At 33.2% G+C, this 20,486-nt stretch overlaps 1 protein-coding gene across 3 annotated transcripts in view; it reads left to right on the top strand.

Annotated features, from left to right (window-relative positions):
• The first annotated feature begins 272 nt into the window (after positions 1-272).
• nolo (ADAMTS-like no long nerve cord) overlaps positions 273-20,486 on the top strand; it is a 180,044-nt gene continuing 159,830 nt past the window's right edge. For all 3 annotated transcript variants that reach the window (XM_089080055.1, XM_089080054.1, XM_089080053.1), the window contains exon 1: positions 273-868. In XM_089080055.1, the coding sequence (XP_088936181.1) occupies positions 845-868 (24 nt within the window). In that variant the 5' untranslated portion in view covers positions 273-844. The remainder of the gene's footprint in view (positions 869-20,486) is intronic.

Below are 20,486 nucleotides of genomic sequence, written 5' to 3'. Positions count from 1 at the left end.
CGTCGTCGCGCGCGGCCCTACCATCCCTCCGGACGGCACTTTATTCCACTCTCACCCCGACGTGAAGTGGGTGGTCGTGGGGTCGATGGGTGCACAGGGGCGAGCGCGGGTGGCGGAAACGTGGGAGTTGAGCGTGGCGTTCTCCACGGGGGTGGCGTGGGTGGTCGGAGGGTAGGAAGGGGGAAACAGGGACGGGAGGGATATACGATCATCTCCCCTCTGCATCCCCCACCTTTGCACCACGCCGCACGGGCGCCAACGTCAAGCGCTTTCGAGACGTTAAGGCCGACACTCGCGTCGCGCACCTCGGCCCGACGACATCGAACGGTAACGCAGGGACGCACGTGTAATTGAGGTCCTGCGATAAGGTATCCCTGAAACAAAGGGTTCGGTTACCGTGAGCTCTCTCTCTCTCTCTCTCTCTCTCTCTCGATAATCGCGATCGAAACATTTTCGGTGAAATCACGTATGTCGACGACGTCATATCTCGATTCTCGTCGCGCTCCTCGTTAAACTGAGCATTACGAATCGTTCGCGACACGTGTTTCGCGCAGATAATTGTTATGTGCATTATCGCGGATCGGGAAGGAGGGTGAAGTGATTTAGATAAGTATCCGTAAGTGCAAAAGAGAAAGGAAATCGTAATCTGACTCGGGGTAGACGCCTGACAGGTTCCTCGATGCGCCCTTTGTCAAGGGGTGACAGTTGCACGTGGTGGGAACTCGACGATCTCTGACAAGAGCTCCGCAGCGAGCACACGGGAGTTATACATCAGTTAACAAGCGACAAGAAAAGGATCCATCGTTGACGAGTGTTTTCGCTAAGATCGTCACCGACAAGGACCATGAAGAAATCATATTTTGTCTTCGTAAGTACTGAATCTTTCATCACATCGCTCGGCGCACCTGCATTGACTGTGATTGTTTTTTCAATCAGAAAAGAGATCTCTTTTGACTACTTGAGTGCTTTTCTTTTTTTTCTTCCTTTAATTTTTTCCTTCCTGCTGATCGTCGTCATTTGAGAGTTGACGGGAAAAACAGGTCGGATCTCCTGGGACTCAGGGCGTATTTTATGCTCGTCCCGACTCTTGCTTGTTTCGCGAGGAAGATCAAAGGCCACGAGCATCACTTTAATCTGCCAATGGCCGCTGTATCTTTCTCATTTCCCTTTGAGTGGCCGAACTTTTGAATGCGGTCTCTGAGAATCTTCGTGTCCTTTCGTTGCGCGCATAACCCTCGTCCTCTACAGTCCAAGAACGGCGAAATTAACGACGTGGCCACGTGACTCTCCCTCTCCCTGACCGGGGGTTGAAGGGGAACGAGGTCAGTCAGTGCATGCGAGTCGACCCATGTCCGTTTCCAGGCTTTTCGGAACGTCCTGAGATATAAAGTATATTGGTTGCGACTAATGTTGAATTTCATAAATTTTGCATCGTCTATGTCTCTCTAACAATAAGATATTATCTCGTGATTTTTATCATTGACGAGATTATATCTGGAGAGTGAATTTTTAATATTGCAATTATGTATTATTGAAACAACGATTAGTGCTCCAAATTTACTTCTTCAATAATTTGCAGAACTTGATTGCACCTGCATTTTTGAGATTTAATAAGATTAAAAAATAAATCACCAGATAAACGAATTATTATGTAATTTTTATTCATTGTATTCACAAATAAAAAATATAATATTAGAATAATATTTATAGAAAAAAATTGATATTTTCTTGAAATCATTTGAGCTGTATTATTAATTGCATATTTTTTTCAATAATAAAAAAATAATTTTTTGTAGATATTAATTAAGTAATAGACAAATATTCAATATGTGAATATAACATTACTAAAAATAATGAAAATATTAAAAATATGTGAATTGTGAAAAAAACACGATAGTCATTTTCGGTGCAACAGCACTGTCTTCCGGTAAAATCTATCGAAAACTCTATCGAAAATCAAGGTATCGCTGTCAATGGATAATCCGCTGCACGACAAAAGACTGCTTTTCCACGATATTCCGTGAATTTTGGAGCATCCTTGTTTGATATAGCGGAAACTTTGTCGAAACTTACGAGCGAACTGCGTTGCGTACAATACAAACGAGGAGCTTCCGCGCTTCTTCAACAACGTCTCGAAAGAACTCAGAAGAGAGCGCAGAACTAAAGTAAGGAAAGCAACGGCCATATACTTGGTTGTATTTTTGGCGTTCGTGAGTTTCAGAGCAGAGGATTTATCGAGGTATGCGATGCATCTATTGTTGGTTCACGGATTTATTCACGAAGCTCGTTAAATGTTTCGAATGCAACTTTTACCTCGCTTTTTTTTATTTATCAATATATTTCTTTATTTTCGCTTGAATGTAACGTTTTATTGTTAATTATCAGCATGTGTAGATTCTTATGCATATTGTATCGAAATAAAAGTCAAACATCGGATTTTTGACAGCACATTTGGCACAAAGGATTAAATCCTGCACAAAAAAAACTTTTATGTTTTCAATGATATCCCAAATATTGTTACAAAAAAATATAATGACGACTCTCATCAACAGAGGATTTGATAAGTCGTATAATGGAAAAGTGTATTTTCATGATTATACGCTGTTCCCAATTTCATTTTTCAAAAAGGGGAAAAGAGATGACTGTTCGTCTATTTTTGAAAGAGTTCACAAACGTAATTTTAGAATATTTTTTCCGTGCTTTTTATTTTTACGATAGCTTTTCTGCTTCTTATAAAATTCTTCACTACGTTTCGAGACGCGAAGTGAACCACTGGTGGGAGAAAATGGAACTTGCAATCTACGAGATATAATGGTCGAGATCTCTTGGCCTGATCTTTTGTCACGTCGGATCGTCTTTTCTCACTTATCGAGAGATATAAAAAAAGAGAGACAATCAGGTGACTTTTTGACATGGAGTGTATTTTATTACCTGTCGATTATACGCGGCCACCTCTGGAGCTCTTGTCATTCTGGGCCCATTGTCGAGTTTTGCCGCCTTGTCGGGACTTGTCCGTTTTTCTATGTTTCTGTTCGCTTTTCTGATTGGATACCTGTAAAGGACCTAGAAAAGATCCATAGCCAGCAAACAATGCTGGCGGGATCAGCCAGCAACCAAGTGCTCACAAATCTTCGTGAAACATGGTGCTAAAAAAAGGTAGAAAATGTGTGGGCGCCAATATAACGACAAAAAAAAAATAATAAGAAAAGATAATTATAGAATATGTTTATTGGTGTATATCTTATACCGTAAGCAAAGAGACTGAAAAAGAGACAAAATATTCTTAGCATTTCTCTAGAGGTTTTTCGGAATTGTATTCAAGGTTTACAAACTAAGTTGTACATTAAATTAAACTGATCATCATAAAATAAATTAAAATTTTTGAAAATATGCTATATAATGATTTTAAAATCTTTTAATATTATTATTATTATGCTTTTACCTGAGAGATAAAAATATAATAATAGAAACATTTTATATAAAGGTATTTTGCACAACGCTTTCTCGCAATTAGCAAACTGTGCTGGCACAGGCTTAGGACTTTAATATTTCTGCACGTGGAAACCCGTTAGTTCTAGAATTCGTGATTCCGAGGCAATATACTATATAAGAGAAAGAGGCGATGAATATAACAAGTTAAGTAATACACACTTGCGCGATACATTTCCGGCGCGTTTAGAATAAAGCGCATTTACGCGATATGCTTGTTATGTTAGTTCACAATTCAGTAAAACAGGTGTGACGGAATAGATTTCAGTAATATAACTGATATTTGTGATAATAATGCTATTAACGCTCTCTTTTGTAATTTTTATAGTGAAATAAAAACCATAGTAAATCGTAATATTTTTTATAGTTCCGATAGTCAGATAAATATCCTAGAAAATATTTATCTTTCACAGTGGAATAAAATTTAACGTAATGTTATGAATTATTTTAACAAAAAATATTAATTAAAATTAAAAGTCATGATCTACTTTTCCGAAAAAAGGTTTCTTTACACATTTATTCAAAGGTGTAGTTCCATAAAGTTCGAACATCAATAACAAACAACACAAATTTTATACATTTGGAAGATTACAATTTTTTGACAGAGAAGTATCCCACTACAGAAAAAAAAACACGACGTTTTGCCACGTAGAAAAAACAGAAAAAAAATTTGTTGAGATAGGATGAAAATATGCCACTGGCAATACTTGTTCAATTATATTATTTAGTAGATATTATTTAGTTTTTATATTTAATACTATTATACTACATATAGTACATAATACTATTATATTATATATATTATAGCAATTAACTTTTATAGATAGATACATACTAATAGTAGTATAAATGATATGAATAAGTTAATTTTCAATAATGAATTTTAATTATTTTTATTACTAAGTTATTTACTTTCTTTAAATAAAAAATAGGATAACTAATTAATTATCTTAAAAATAATTAATAAATCTTTTAGATATATATCTTTTGAAGAACATAATTTATGTTTGTTTTTATTACAAAATATAAATTAATTTATTATTCCTATCTTTATATATATCAAGAAGTGCGAAAGTGTGACTTCAATAAATTAAGAAATTATATTATCATTGTTTTGCTGATCAACAGTGTTTTACTCATCATAAAACATTAAAATTTGAAAAAAAGTTAAGAAGAAATTAATTTAAATGAGTACTTTTTTTATCAAAGTATAACAATCAAAGTATAAAATTTTATTATAAATATTCATTTGTTAATTTAAAATGTAAATAACATAATTTGTGACATAAATTTATTTTTTAAATATTAAATATTTCGCGACAGTAACAAATTAATTAATACGCAGTTGATACTTGATATTTTTTTTTTGCATCTAATACGTTAATGTTACTACTTGCACGATGTGAACAGATTATTACATTACATTTTTTAAGCGTAATCGTGACAAATAATGGAAAATGTAATCATTTTTTGGGTAATTAGCGATTAATAATCCTTGCGAATAATTAATTCCCAACGAATCATAAGCATATTGAGACAACGAAATGTTTATTGGAGTAGATATTTCGCACAATTTATTTTCAGTTGAATTGAAAATTGAACGGAGTTACAAATTATTATTTTACAATATTATTAATCGAAACAATTATTTCTTTAACAATCTTCAAGCCAAATCTTTCATCATTTATTAAATTTTTCATTGATTCGAATAAATTTGCTGAAATCTTTACAAGCTAAAAGTGAATAATATATAATAATCGTTCGGTTAAGCGAGTCAAATAATATAAAATCGTAAAACATATTTACCGTTTATTAGTAATAAGTACGTATATAATACTGAGAACTAAATATCATCGTCACGTTTATTTTATAATATATTAAATATATAATATTTAAATATATTAATTATTAAATATTTTGAGGCAGCAGTGTGTGTCAGTCGGCGCGCAACCTTATTGTTTATACTCGATCTATGTATACCGTGTATTGTGTTTACGCAAAATCGCCGTGCTATCATTCAGATTTAAGCGGACAGGCGGCGGCGTCAATCTCTTGTATCGTCGCATTGTTCACGCAATTCGTTCATTCGCACCAACGAAATTGTTCGCTACGAGGATTCAGTTTGCGTCGGGGTGCAAAGTATTATGTAACCATCGTGTTATGATGATCAATGTGCGCGCGGTCGCGAGTGAGCTTTCAATTCAAGTATGTCAAGTGTCATGAAGAAACAACAGTGAAGGAACACAAGAGAAGAAAGCAACATCAGTGGAACAACTTTGAGATAAATAATCAATTATCTATTTATTTATTATTTATAATATTATTTATAATATTAAATTATTAGCTATTTCAGTTGCATGAACAAGAAGATAAAAATATATTTTATAATTTATTAAATAAATACTGTAAAATAAAAATAAGTAAAATAATTAAAATGGATGTATATTATAGGTATTTATAAGAATAAAAATATATGTAAAATATAAATTGTTTGAATATATGTATATATATATATATATATATTCAAACAATTTTAAACAAATTTAATTATTAACAAGTTTTTCTGTTATATTTTACATATATTTTTATTTCTTATAAATATATATCCATTTTAATTATATATATATATATATATATATATATATATATATATATATGTATATATAATTATATATATATAATTATATATATTTTATATATTATATATATATTATAATTTCATTATATATATATTTGATCTTTATATTTGCTTAGGATTAAATATTGTATTAATTAATATAACAAAGAATAGATTATATAGAAGAATATAAAAATTATTTAATTTCGTTTAAAATTTTGTCCTCTCACATTATACTTCGCGGAAAGTTGGACATTTTTTTCTTCTTAAACATATTATATCGTTACTTAATGTAAAATTACTAATGTGAAAACTTACTAAAAACTACTAAAACTACTAAAAACATAAAATATTGTTACTTTAATAATTGAAACAGTTATTAAATACAATTATTATAGTGGAATTCTTAAAATGGAATTCTTTACTCATACTATTTCGGGGATGTTTCCTATCTGTAGGATATGCAACGCTTTTGAGGAAGGCGGTAAAGTCCCTTTACGTTCTTCGAAACATGCAACGCGAAGGTCGATTATAATGGCATGTTTTAAACGGTCTCCCGGATGAGAAACCGCAAACAGCGGGTTAGGCGCGGGGGAACGAGCAAGCCGCACGGAAGTGTTTATGATCTATGGGCGGAGTATCTGGGATTATGTACGAGGAAAGATTGTGCAAAGTGGATTAGTGGGATATTAGCGGCGGTCAAGCGTGCTGGCGCTTTCAAGATAAATACTTTGGCACGATATAGGCCCCGTGTCGTGTTACAAAGCGCCCGGGAATCGTTAGCCGCGTCTGCGCGTCGCGTGATTGAGTTCCGAAGCAGTTCAGGTTCAGATGGGGGTATGCGTGGCCGAAGCGAAACGCTTTTAGACTCCTATTAGAAGCTGAACACGAGGAGGCATTCCTTAACACCTCGTTAATATTGCGCCCTCTCCTTTTGAAATAAGAATTTATCTTCGATCGACAGTGAGATTAAACCTATTCTGCCGGCCGTGCGATTTGAACCGGGGTGGTTGGTTTCGTTTTAATCTTGGATACGATGCAAGAAGCAGATAAATATCTTTTCAAGTGTATTTTATTTTATTTTTTAATTTGCGCACGCTTATTCACTTCTTTATTTTCCGTATGTTTCTTTTGCTGATTCATATTCACGAACCGTCTTCTATTGTATTTTCTTTTTCTGACCAGATCTCAAGTTTTTTTTTTTTTTTTTTTTTCTAGTATAGTCAGCAATATTTTTAACGCGAAATGATATATGTGCATATACATGTTATCAAATATCTAGATGTATGTACGTTTTTGTATATTTAAAATAAAAAATCATGATATTATTAGAATAATAAAACGGGATATGGAGATGTAATTTGAATACATGAGATAAACATTTAGTGCAGACATTTTAGCGACAATCTATTTCAAAAATAGATTATTTATTTTTAACTTTTCCATTGTGTTCCCAAATAATCTCGGTTCGAGTCTTTCGTTGAAATGAAATTCATGATTCTGACAACTTCTCTTATAACGAAATTAATTAAATTATAAATTGAATTGAACAAGTTAATACTTATTTCAAATTAACAAAAGTAAACAAGACTAAACAAGGAAACGAGATTTTATTATATTTTATGAAAATTTAATTAAAATTTTATTATCCCCTTAATTATATAAGCTTAAAAATGATTGATACCTATTATTGAAAGATAAAGTAAAACCATTAAGCAAACCTTTTTTTGAAATTAATTTTACTAAAGATGCAAAAATACGAGTGAAATAATCTGACAAGTTGTTCACGAATAAATGATGGCTTTACGAAAATGTATCTCGCGTCGAGTGTGAAAATCGTAATGCAATCTGTATCCGATAATCTTCATCTAAAATAAAGAGAATTTAATTGTTCGAACAATAATGCAGATAACGAAGCAACTATTTTACACATCATTTACGTGTAAAACTTCGATATTCCTGCACGATGCTTGAATCTCGTTCAACGGCACGCAACGTTGCGCATTGGACACTGAAAAAGAAAATTACAAACGTACTCGAGGAAGTTTGTTTGCAATCGCAAATTGCACTACATGCCGATTTGCAGATTTTGAGACAGCTGAGCTTTGAGCAGCTTGTTTTACTACGTATAGCATATTATATTCGCATAGTTAAGGCGTTGGTTATCATATTCATGAATTCATTTCTATAAGCTATTCGTTTTTAGATAATTTTCTCTCAGTCGAGTCTCTATCGAAAAACTTGTATCTCATCGTGCTCATTCCATAACGAATAATAAATTAATGCTGCACGCAGAAGCGCGAAACAAGTTGAGTTTATATGACTCCACTCGATAGTTAGTAAATAATACATAATTACAAGGCGCGATAAAATATTACTTTGTTAGTCCGACCGTTCCGAGAGGTCTACTTAGGTCTTCACTACCCTGAAAAAGTAACACGTTGGCTACATTGTGCACTTTTATAATTACATACGAATCACTTTTAATTATAACATTTAATATACAGATATGTAATTGAATAAATTATAAAATGCGATAAATTATTATTATTATTATAATTATTAGATATTTTTACATAGAATCGATGAACTGAATTATCTAGAATTATCTACATATTATTAGAATGTCAATAACAAGTTTCAAATATATCATAAAATTAATATTTGCATCAATGAAAAATGAATCATCATTCTGTTTCTCCATTTTGTTCTGTTTATCAGAGACTACAATAATTTTTAATTATAGCACATGGCATCCTAAAATTGGTTAATTTCAAAAATTTTGTTGTCAATAAGATATCAAATTCATAACTGGTACTTTCACTAACATGAAATTTAGAACGTCGTGTATATAACGCCTCTATTTTTTTCTATTCTTAGCTGTTATTCATTTTTTTATCTATTCCGAGCAACACATTGGTCAACCATTAAAAAATTAACCAACATTAACCAACATTAACCAACTAATATATGCTGTTCGATTAGTTAAAAAAACTCTTTCGTATTAGCGACTCTTAAAGTTATAATTATAACCGCATATAATGATGTTGATCAAAATATGATAAAAGTTTATGGATATTTGCTTTTAAAAAACAGCAAACTTAGTTTGCTCATAGGAAATCTAAATGAGCATACTAGTATGCGCCGGGCTTTGATCATTTACAAGTATACAGAAACATTGTATGGATAACGTTATACGAATGGCTGGTATGAGAGTTCGGTAACGCTGTGAGAATTTCTGAGAGTTTCGTCGGATTATCGAGCTAGCCGTTCTGCTCGCTATGGAATTTTGATCCCAAATGTACTCCGACTATATTCTTTAGTTGATCGAACATTTTGATTAAATCATTATGCAATTTGAATATAATTTTCGTGGATAATTACTTTGGTCATTGGCTATTGCATTACATGATCTTGAAAATAATTGAGATTAAGAAGTGTGAATCGTAATGTAAAGCGTTATTTTTTTTTTTTATATCTCTAGAGTTGTAAATACATACAGTTTTAATAAATTCATATTAAGTTATCATATACGAAATTATAACGATTACACAAGTTAAAAAAGAAATGAATTTACAAGCTATTTTTGTCACTTACAAGCTATTTTTCTCTTTCGATATTTAATAATTTAAATTTATTTTTGAAAATGTTTATTGATAACCAAATATATTTATCTTATAGTTTAAATATGTCTCATTAATATTAGTTTAAATATGAACTCATTAATATTTTCTTATCTTAATATTATCTTCTTTAAAATCATAATGAAGGAAAAATATAATTTATTATTCTTAATGATAAAAGAGACTTACTTTTTTTAAATATCGTTTTTTTTTCACATTTCTTGAATAGCTAGATTGTTATGTAACATTTTATCGTTTACTATTACTATCGTAAAAATATACAACGAAACATCTATGTACATACTGACAGACTTATGGGCTGTAACTTCCTCCTACTTCGAGTCTAAATACTCCGAAATGTCTCGGGGGAACGCGTGTAGGTACGAATCGAGGTTATTGGTCGAACCTCAGGGCACATTTGCGATAAAAGATGCGCTCATTATCGTAGTCGTCCTCGAGGCAGTGACCGGCCCATTTCGATCGATCAGTCTTCACTCGATCGTGGCATCGAGTTGCCCCGTTAATGGGTTAAAAGAGGCGCTCCGTTCCGGCTCCTGCAAGGCACTTTACAGATTGCCCCTCGGAGTAGTAAGCCGTTAACCCTCCCCCTCCCCCTCATCCGTGCTGTACAGAAAATGTTTTAAGAACTTAAGGGCTGTGGCCGGCCTAAAAGGATTATAGCCAACCCAGCGTGACCACGCGCGGGAGGATGTTTAAGAGTGGAAGCGTTCGCGCTTATCTCGGTAACGACCGCTTTCAGGGCTCGTTTTACAGGGTTCCCCCATTCTCCGCCAATCGGCCGATTGGTAGTTGATGCGCGTGCTGTCGTTGCTGGCCGGAACGATCGGGAATTCAAGGATTACGACGGCTCGCGCATATATGCGCGATCGGACGATGGGGCAAGGTGGCGATGGCACGACGTCGTTGGACACCGCTCGAGATGTCAAATACCATCCGCTCCTCGTAAATTCTTCAGCGACGCCGTGCCAGAGTATTTCGATCTCATTGCGTGTCGGGCCCGCCTCGATATGGATATGTAAATGTAGCGCGCGCGCGCGCGCGCGCGCGCTACGACGGGTGTAAAAAGGTACTTCTCCTGATGGGAGACGTTAGTTTCGCGTTTTACGATTTCCGTCGATCGCCGATTCCGTTATATACATTCGCGAGCACAACGTCAGGTATAGTGTAGAGTATCGCATCGTTTTCACGCATCGCTGTAACCGTAGATAATTTTTATGTCGCTCGTTTTGCCGCTGCGATACTCTTAGAGGTCCACTCTTTTTTGTGGAAGGTCTATCTGGTTATTTATAAGGCACTAATGATGGATAAAATGTCTATCGCCCGGGGCATAACTCGCGACTAATGCGACTGGAAAGCGAGTAGTCTATCGAAACGACAAATTACAGAAGCGCAACGTTGATGACGGTAGTGGTGTTAGTAGCGGCCGCCTTGTTTTACGAATTCCCTCGAACGAATCGATATGAGCAAGACGTTTGAGAAATTGAAGACTGCTGGACCGCGTACGTCCAGTTGCTAGTCGGGATAATAGTTGTGCCAGGCGCCTTTCATCATCCTGAAGCGGTAATGGACCGATACCATCGGGATCCTCGGTACTCTATTTCCAATCCCGCAGGCTTTCTACATCGGCGATAATTTGGCATCTGGTATATACCGGGAAATTCTAAGGCATAGATAACGTCGATTATTTTACCTCTCAAATGTACGAAATAGCGTGCCTTAAATAGAAAAAGTATGAGAAAATACACGTCGACTTTCCGATTTCTACAGTACGCTCTGCCGCCGGTGATGCCAAATATTTAGACAGGAATGTATGTCGACGAGAAAGGCTGTTCTTTTGGAAGACATTCGTAATTTCCCTGAAGTGAAAAGGCTGATTTTAATCAGTAGAAAATATTGGCTTTTTTAGTTGTTAATAAATAATGAGAATTTATATGCCTATTTTAATACAGTGAAAAAAATAGAGCAATATCTGTATTTCTTGAAAGTTATAATAAAAAGTTATAAATATTTGAACTTAATTTTATTTTATAAAATAAAATTCTTCTTATTTACTTTGTTTCTAGAATAATTTTAATTTAAATACATGCCTGTGCACACTTCTGTTTTTTTATAAAATTTAAATTTATAAAATTAATAGTACTGCTCTTCTACCTACAGCTATGAATTTAACATAGCGTATTTATATCCGATATTCCGGTAAACCTCTCACATTCGGTATTCAGAAAATTATCCATTTGACAGTACCGTACAAACGTGCCAGAAAAGCAATTACTTGCTTAAATATCGATTGGCAACGAGAGACGTATTCCCTCTTACAGGCTTCTTCTAATGCGATTGATGCTCGTTCGGTTGTGCAATTCGTATCAAGCATTTCGCTTACGTCTTACACTCCGGGGAATTCCATTCATTGACGGTATACCGCGAAAAGCTTCTCGTATGTCCGACAAGTTTTATGAACCAATAAATAGAATTTTTGATGAACTTTATACAATCGCGAAATTCTTAAAAAGATTTATAAACACTGAGAAATTTATGATGCGATGAAATTATATTACAATGTTTGTCAAAATAAAGCATAAGATTTTAATAAAATTCTGATAATTTTTATTAAAATTCTGATTATTTTTAAAATATTTATTTTATCAAGAAAAATGAATTAATAACTTCAATATTTTAAAATGAAACTAAAAATCAACATATATATGCTATAGAAAATATTTGTCGCCACTTTTGATCAAATTTAATATAATTAAATCAAATTATAATAAGATATAGTACACACACATATGATACAGATGCATATGCAAATTTTGAATATTTTAATTCGAAACATATTATATGTCTCCACTGCTCTTTCCTGCTATTTTTACTTGTCGATGATCGATCTCGGGACGAACGGAATTGGGAATTCCATCTCACACGGCTTGTAACGAGAATGACGAGATTAGATATCGATTACGTTCGCGTCACGCGTCATGAGGAGAAACGATTTTTCGTCGAATCGATGAGCAATTCTCGATAGAATCGAAATGCTTCAAGGAAGGATATGGTAATTTTCTATGTTGAATATCGACATTTAAGATATGCTATTTTTCAATCGGGGAAAATTAATACTATTTTTATATGAGACAATATCACACACACGTGCACGTTATATTTATAATGGATACATAAGTATATAAATAATTTTATATATGATAAACAATAAGTAATATATATTTGCGATAAAAATATTTGAATTAAACTTTAAAGAATTGCGTGTAATTAAATAAATATCTAATAATAATATTAACTAAATTTAAAAATTATTTTTTGATGGATAAAATATTTTACTTAAAGTTCGGAAGTAATAAAAAAAGAGACCTGCCTTTGATTTTAAATATTATATAATAAAATCATATTCTGATATATATTTTTGCACATTGATATCGAGAGAGAAATATCTTTATAAAAATAATCTATATGTTAGTTTTATATTTCTCATAAATATATAAACTTATCTGCAAAATATCATCGTATATTTAATAATCAGATAATACATTTGCATAATAAAAGTGGAACTAATCATATTAATATCCTTTCAATATGTACACTATAAAAGGAACCTTAGAACTGAACTGAATTAAATGAAACAACAGATCAATAGTGAATCTGTGAGATTGAATCAGTGAGAAAAAGAAGATTAGACGTTTGTGAAACGATGCACGTGCATGTTCACGAAACATTTTCGATGACCTGGAAATTAACGGAAACCGTTAAAATTGACTTTTGTTAAGCGAGTTAATTTCGAGGATTCCTCGGGGTATCGACACGAGTGATGGGACAACGTACACCTGTATAGATAAGTACTCCGGAGCGTCTCTTCCCATTCATGTTTGAGTGAAATTGCTGCTGGGAAACTCCTGAACGCACGTTAATGATTTAACGTATAATAGATACAATTACTTCTGGATAAATTAATATTTACAATTTAAAGAGTATTCTGTCATTCTGGAGAGATAAATTAAAAAATGCAACTAATCTGGAGATATCCTAATGAGAAATGTTCATATCTCAGGAATCTCGCTTCTATTCGTTGCGATCTTAGCAATCTTAATACTTGTTACATTTATATCGTTTTCGAACTCGTCGATCGATACGGTTATTTTCCTCGGCCGGGGTTGAAAGAAACGCCGTCTCGCTTGTTACGCGCTCGTATTGAATCGGAAAGTCATTTCTCCGACATAACCGTCGACTATGTTTGCGACACATATATCGGGAGGGGAGCAGAGGGAGAGAGGAGCGGCATTCAACGCGTCGTCATTAACGCACGCCACGGGAGAGTACGACGACCTGGATCGCAATTAGTTCGCGTACCTGGGCCGTGAACCTGTCGAAGAAACGAAACACCGCGCAAAGCGCATCGCGCGATCGTGCAGTCACGTCTCTCGTCGTATCGCGGGACGAATGTATGTACGCAGGTGCAGCGTGTCCGTGAGCTAAAATGCAACGTCCCGTGCGCAATTATGTGGGAAACATGCAACCCATTGGCATGCCTACGCGTACGCCGTTTTCTCTACTTTTCTCTGCGTAATTTTCTTTTTCGTCGCGGTTCTCGTCGCGGGCTGCAAATATCATTTGTACGCGCGAGTTGACGTGCACACACGCTCTTACGCGTTTATTTACTTAGTTATTAATGATGTTTTCCCTGCAACGAAAGGAGATACAAAAACGAGGATATATATATATATATATATAATTCGTAAAAATTAAAGAATTTTATTTTTTATTGCTAAAAAGAAACTTGTTAATTTTCTTATTACTCCGTTATCATATATATGTAGACTAATGCGCGAATAAAACTCTTTCGAGTCAGTCGGCAATTGACAGTGAAAAATTATAAGAAACTACGTGTATAATGTTTTAATAACGGTAATGATAACGGAGTAATAAAAAAATTAACAAGTTTCCTTTTAGCAATAAAAAATAAAATTCTTTAATTTTTACGAATTTTAAAACTACTATTTTCAAATAGTTCTACTCTCGAAAAAAATATATAACCAATATGGCACAAATGTGCGCATATATATTTATTATGTTCTACAGCAGATTGATTTTATTATTTATTTTAGTATCATACATGTATATTCACAAATTATGTCGAGTCAGATAGTTCCCGAATATATTATTATTATCATAACACGTTATACGACGCAAAAGCTTTCATCTATGTTGAATTTGATCTTTCGTGAATTAATTTTGAGGATTATCTTTAGAATTACACAGCGTAAAGAGCATTACAAGCTAAGACACTGCTACACACTTCTACACTGGATATTAACTCTATAAGTGATTCAATCTTGATTTGCATTTGACAATGTAACTTGTTTAAGTTTATTAATAAAGACAATGAAAATTAAGTTTGAATTTTATCTTTTTATTAATCTTTAAATTAATAAAGATCAATAAAAATCATTTTTCGCTCTGTACACTTTTCTGTAGTGTGATCTATTTAACTATAATCAAAAATAATTTTTTATTACCTTTGAATTAATACAAATTTTTGCTTACGCAACGATCTCTCCTTTTAATAAAAATTTTAAGTTAAAAATAATTTTTGTTATTGTTTTATGTGATATTACATAAAAATATTATATTACGGATATATAAGAAAAGTAAAGCGTATTGAATAATGTAACAATAATATATAAATCAGCATTTTTAATATTAAATGCACTGTAAGCAGTGTATTTAATATTAAAAGAATGCTGTATAAAATTCATCTCTTTTATTTTTATTCTTCTGACACTTTTACTATTTTTTTTATATATCGTATTATGTTATGTGTCAAAATATTCTATTACCACGATAAAGGTTTGTAACTGGTAACCACGGACTGTGGCAATATTTCGCACGTCATCAGAAAACCGCGAAAGCTATGCTGCGGAGAACCGTGGGCTCTGTCATTGCGCCCACGGTACGATAGGAAACATGAAACTATTTCCGACCCACAGTTAAATAATATCATCGGAAAGATGAGAAAGTTGAATAAGCTTTCAAGAGAAAACATTTTTCTTGAAATACCGTGAGAGACGTCGTGAAATTGCGTCTGTTCATTTGCGACAATGTTGCGTAAAATCTTTGTTAAGTTTCCGTTGAACGCTGTTGTTTTTGTTTTCAGTACGAAGTAAATTTCAGTAAATTTCTATCTTGCAATGGAATCTAGGATACACGAGACAACTTCACATATAAACTTTTATTTATTTGGAATCTCTTTGACATTTGAGATTTTTCATAAAAAGACATATCTAAAAATTTATCTTAGTACTCGGAAACATGTTATATCCAAAATTATAAATCTAATACATAATCTAATGTCATTGAAGAACAATTATATATTTTGTAAATTATTCAAAAAAATATAGAAAATTCAAGAGAAGATTATAGGCCAATAGCTCATCTTTTAAGACAGTTGGAGAACGAACGTGCACGCCTGCAGCGAATAAAATATTGGATCGGGTTGTGTAAAAGCGCATTAATATCATAAAACGAATGTTCAATCAGAAATCCCCTATAAAAATTTTATAACCCATCAACGCACTTGATGTCCTTGCTGTATTTCCGTCTGTGTTGTACCGTGTAATCAGGTAGGGGCTGGAAGGGGACCGATCAATGGAGCTTGCGAAGGCCGTTCGGGAAATAATCTGAAATACTACTTAATGTATAGTAGTAGAGGCGCGTAGTTATAAGAGAAATGCCGACATTCAGTCGGTGTGGGAACGTCCTAACGATTTCTCGAACTGACACTGAATGGCAAAAAATTGAAATCTATTCCGCGGAAGACAGTGGTAGAAAGTAATTAGAAAGAGCGAGCGATTATCGTGATTAAAATCCTCCGGGTAATCTCGCGATTTAACGCAACGAGAGGTCGATTTGCATAATCCACCGTAGACAACGAGCGAAATTCGACGTTGAGTTATTCTCTCCGCCTCTGTAACAATGTAATCGTCGCGTTACTCGATCGTTTAAGAGTCCCTCGCACCGGTAATTCTAATTTAAATAAGACTGGCCTAGTGGTTTTTGTCCTTATTAAGTTATTGCTTACTTTTAAAGCCATTGCCAATATTAGATAAAATTAACTGAAGCTTAATTGCTATCAGTACTTTATTATTTCTATTGCTAAGAGATCTTGGTTAAAACTGAGTTACACATATATGTAATAATTAACTGCAGAACAGAGAAGAAGAAAAGGAGAGAAAATTTGTTTAACTTAAAACTAGCTTGCTAGTGCAATTTTAAAATATAGATGAATTTCTCAAGCGATTATCGTTAATTATCGCCGATGTTTCTGTGACAGATTCGTTGTAATTGTAAAAGAAAATCTTGACGTGATGTGACGCAAGCGATCAACAAATAATCGTTTTATCGGTACTGACTTAAAGACAGCGCTAAAAGACGTCCGACGACATGTCGATTTTTTCACCGCGTGACGAGCAAGCCAAGTAGGAAGAAATTTCTGCCCTCGACTTCGTAGCAATATTCCTCGCGCTCTTATCCCTCGAAACAAAAATGACCAATCCGATGTACCAGAATCTGAAACTGCCTGGAGAAAGAGCGAGATTGGCTTGGATCGTCTGATCGGATCAATCTCCACGCGAGCATCGAAAAGATTCCTTATTCTCCATTGCCCTCTTGCGAGGCCAAATCTTGTATCTTGATCATAGTCACGGCCAATATAATATTTTCAACTTGGTGCACAAATTCTTCTGATATCTCTCTAAACTGATCGCTCGAGCAATTCGTGTTGATTGAATAAAATCGAATACATACATAGAAGCGAATAAACAAATTATAACGCGTAAAGTTGCTAAATCTAGAGTACGAAATTGTTTCAGCATCTGCGATATCATCGCCTATTCAGATACATATTACAGGTATTTGTTAACACGATATCATTAAGTAGCAATGAAAGTGTAATGCACAGTCAATATATTAATTAATTTTTGTAATCGAGAAATACGCGGAAGACATAATATGGTTTAATTAAGTCATCCATTTACGTATTTACAATATACGATGATTATATGAGTACGTGAAATGATTTTTGGAGATTTTAGACGCTATAGATATATAGAATTCACTCGTACATTGTCCAAGTTAGTTCGCACGGAACATGAAATCCGGACACGTCTTGGTACGTTTAACAAATTGACGCGAACTTCAGCGAGTGACTTTTAGCTTGATGTAAGACAAGTTCTGGCTTAAGTTTGAGCGTCAAATTTATTTTCAGTGCACGGATAGATGAGTAAAGTAGTTTCCCGAAAGATTATGTCGATTAATAACGCAGATACAAAGCTACTATTTCCCTTTCATTTATATGTAAGAATAAGACTAGGATCTATCAAATGGATTTGTCAAAATGTCTTCGATTCCGACAACATAAATAATTCAAAGAAAAATCTGTTTTACTCGAATAGTAGCATCACAGTTCCAATTTGAACGGAAATAGCATTTCGATTATTTTAAATCGAAAGTAAATTTTTTAAACTATTTGTCGAAAGCCGTGATGTGTGTGTGTGTGTGTGTGTGTGTGTGTGTGTGTATTCGAGCTCTTTCTTGCGTCCATGTTTCAATCTTAAATCGTCCTTAAGAAAATCGCCACCTCAAGACCTATGTCGTCGATTCAATTTCTCACGCGCGAGCGACAGCTCGTGATAGCTCGAACGGAACGCGGAATCGGATACGTTTCGGTACGTTTGACAAATCGACGGAAGCGAGCTCGCAGAAGTTTTTTCTCTGTCGCGAAAACTCACCGCGCCACTTTGCGCAAGTTTTTTGATGGGGCACATGGTCGCATCCCTTGCTCGAAGCTCCTCAGTTATTTTTCGGTGGAAGATCGTTTCCGGTTTTTCTCGCGGCGCATAAAACAGCTGAAACTGAAACTTTTTTACGTTTTGTACGCGGTTTTTAACTTTTGTTTATTAAAATTTTGTCTCTTATCACGATAACGGTTCATAATACGATTAAAATATTATTAACTAGATTAAATAATTTATCTGAGAATTTTCTTCTTTGAAAATTTTTCTCGTAAAATTTATTATTTATGTATCTACTTTTAATCATATATCTTTATAATATCTTTTGTTAATATGTAATAGCTTGACAAATATTAAAAAATTAATAATTAAATAATTAAATAATTGAAAGAAAAGCATGACACATTATTTTTGATACGATTATTTAAACTGAACTATTCGAGAAAGCATATATTCGCAATTGCAATTGTATTTAATGATCGCAAGAATGTGTAATTAAAATTGTGTATGCACAAAGATTCGCATCGTAAAATTCCAACTGATTTGGTAATCTGAAACGAATTAATGTTCGAATTGCGCAATTACTTAATAATTCCGGTAAATAGAATTTTGATTAATTGGAGAATTTGACAAATTTAAATGTGCAAATGTACAGATGATGCGAGATTATAAGCATATATTATACATAAAATATTACTGAAAATTACTGTAATAGAATATTATGTAATTAATAGGAAATTTTGTCGTATATAATAAACATTTTGTAATAAATCTTTAAATATACTGTTTGAAATATGATATTTATTACGTTATTACATAATATTTGAGGCAAAAATATATAAATGTTATATACGCTTATTTTTTTATTATTTTTAATTTTATTAATGTCTTAAAAAAAAATTAAAAATAATACTTGCATTTCATATTGCATTTGTTGCGAAATGTTTAGAACTTAGAATACTACTTATACATTGTATTCCTAAAATTCATCATTCATAATCAATGTTGAAATTTATCGCAGAATGGCGCATTCTTGATGAGACTGCAACATATGGGACAAGGTGAGACGCATCGCGTACTTCTTCATTTCTCTCTTTACCGCTTATGTCTTCAATCATTATATAATGTAAATTGTACATGCAGGTTCACGAGGTCCGGCTGAAAGTGGATGCTTAACGTTCAGACTTGTAAAGTCCGCGACATACGATGCTTTTTATTACTTATAAATCTCTATCTGTTTCTTTTACGGAATTTCTATGTAAAATATTGTTCTTTGACTTTGTATAATTATTCATTTTTTCCAATTTTCTAAAATACATAGAATACTTTCCAATTTTCTCTTATTATATTTATTTTTATTTATATGCACTTTGATAAATTGGAGCTGACTTTTCCTTGCGAAGTAATTATATGCAGAAAATAAATATAAAGCACATTTATGTTGATATATTAAACATGTTAATGAAAAATATAAAGTTTTTATATGTAAATTAATGTGGGAGAAATCTCGCTGGTTCTATGTTTTTTTGTATATCATATAAATTAATAATTACAAAAACACATTACATTAGTACTTTCAAAATGGTTCACTATGGTTTAAAACGACTAATAAATTTATTTTTTATTATATATTTATTATATATTTTCTTCCGTGTTAAATTAGTTACATACGTGCATTATAATTTCAAAATTAGCATTGTTTGTAGATTAATATACAAACTTTTATGTATAACAGACAAAGAAACCAAGAATAAGATGCAATCATGTTCGACGCGTTTAAGCTCTACGTATGTATGTATGTATGTATGTATGTATGTATGTATATATGTATGTATGTATGTATGTATGTATGTAAATACATACACAAACAAAATGTGCATTATGATGCGTGTATAGCGTGTATAGCTATACTTATACAGCAACAGAGTATATTTTTCATGA

Source organism: Pogonomyrmex barbatus, unplaced genomic scaffold, assembly GCF_055798465.1.
Source record: "Pogonomyrmex barbatus isolate J1 unplaced genomic scaffold, ASM5579846v1 scaffold3, whole genome shotgun sequence".
Lineage (NCBI taxonomy): Eukaryota > Metazoa > Arthropoda > Insecta > Hymenoptera > Formicidae > Pogonomyrmex > Pogonomyrmex barbatus.
This window is presented reverse-complemented; position numbering and strand designations above follow the sequence as displayed.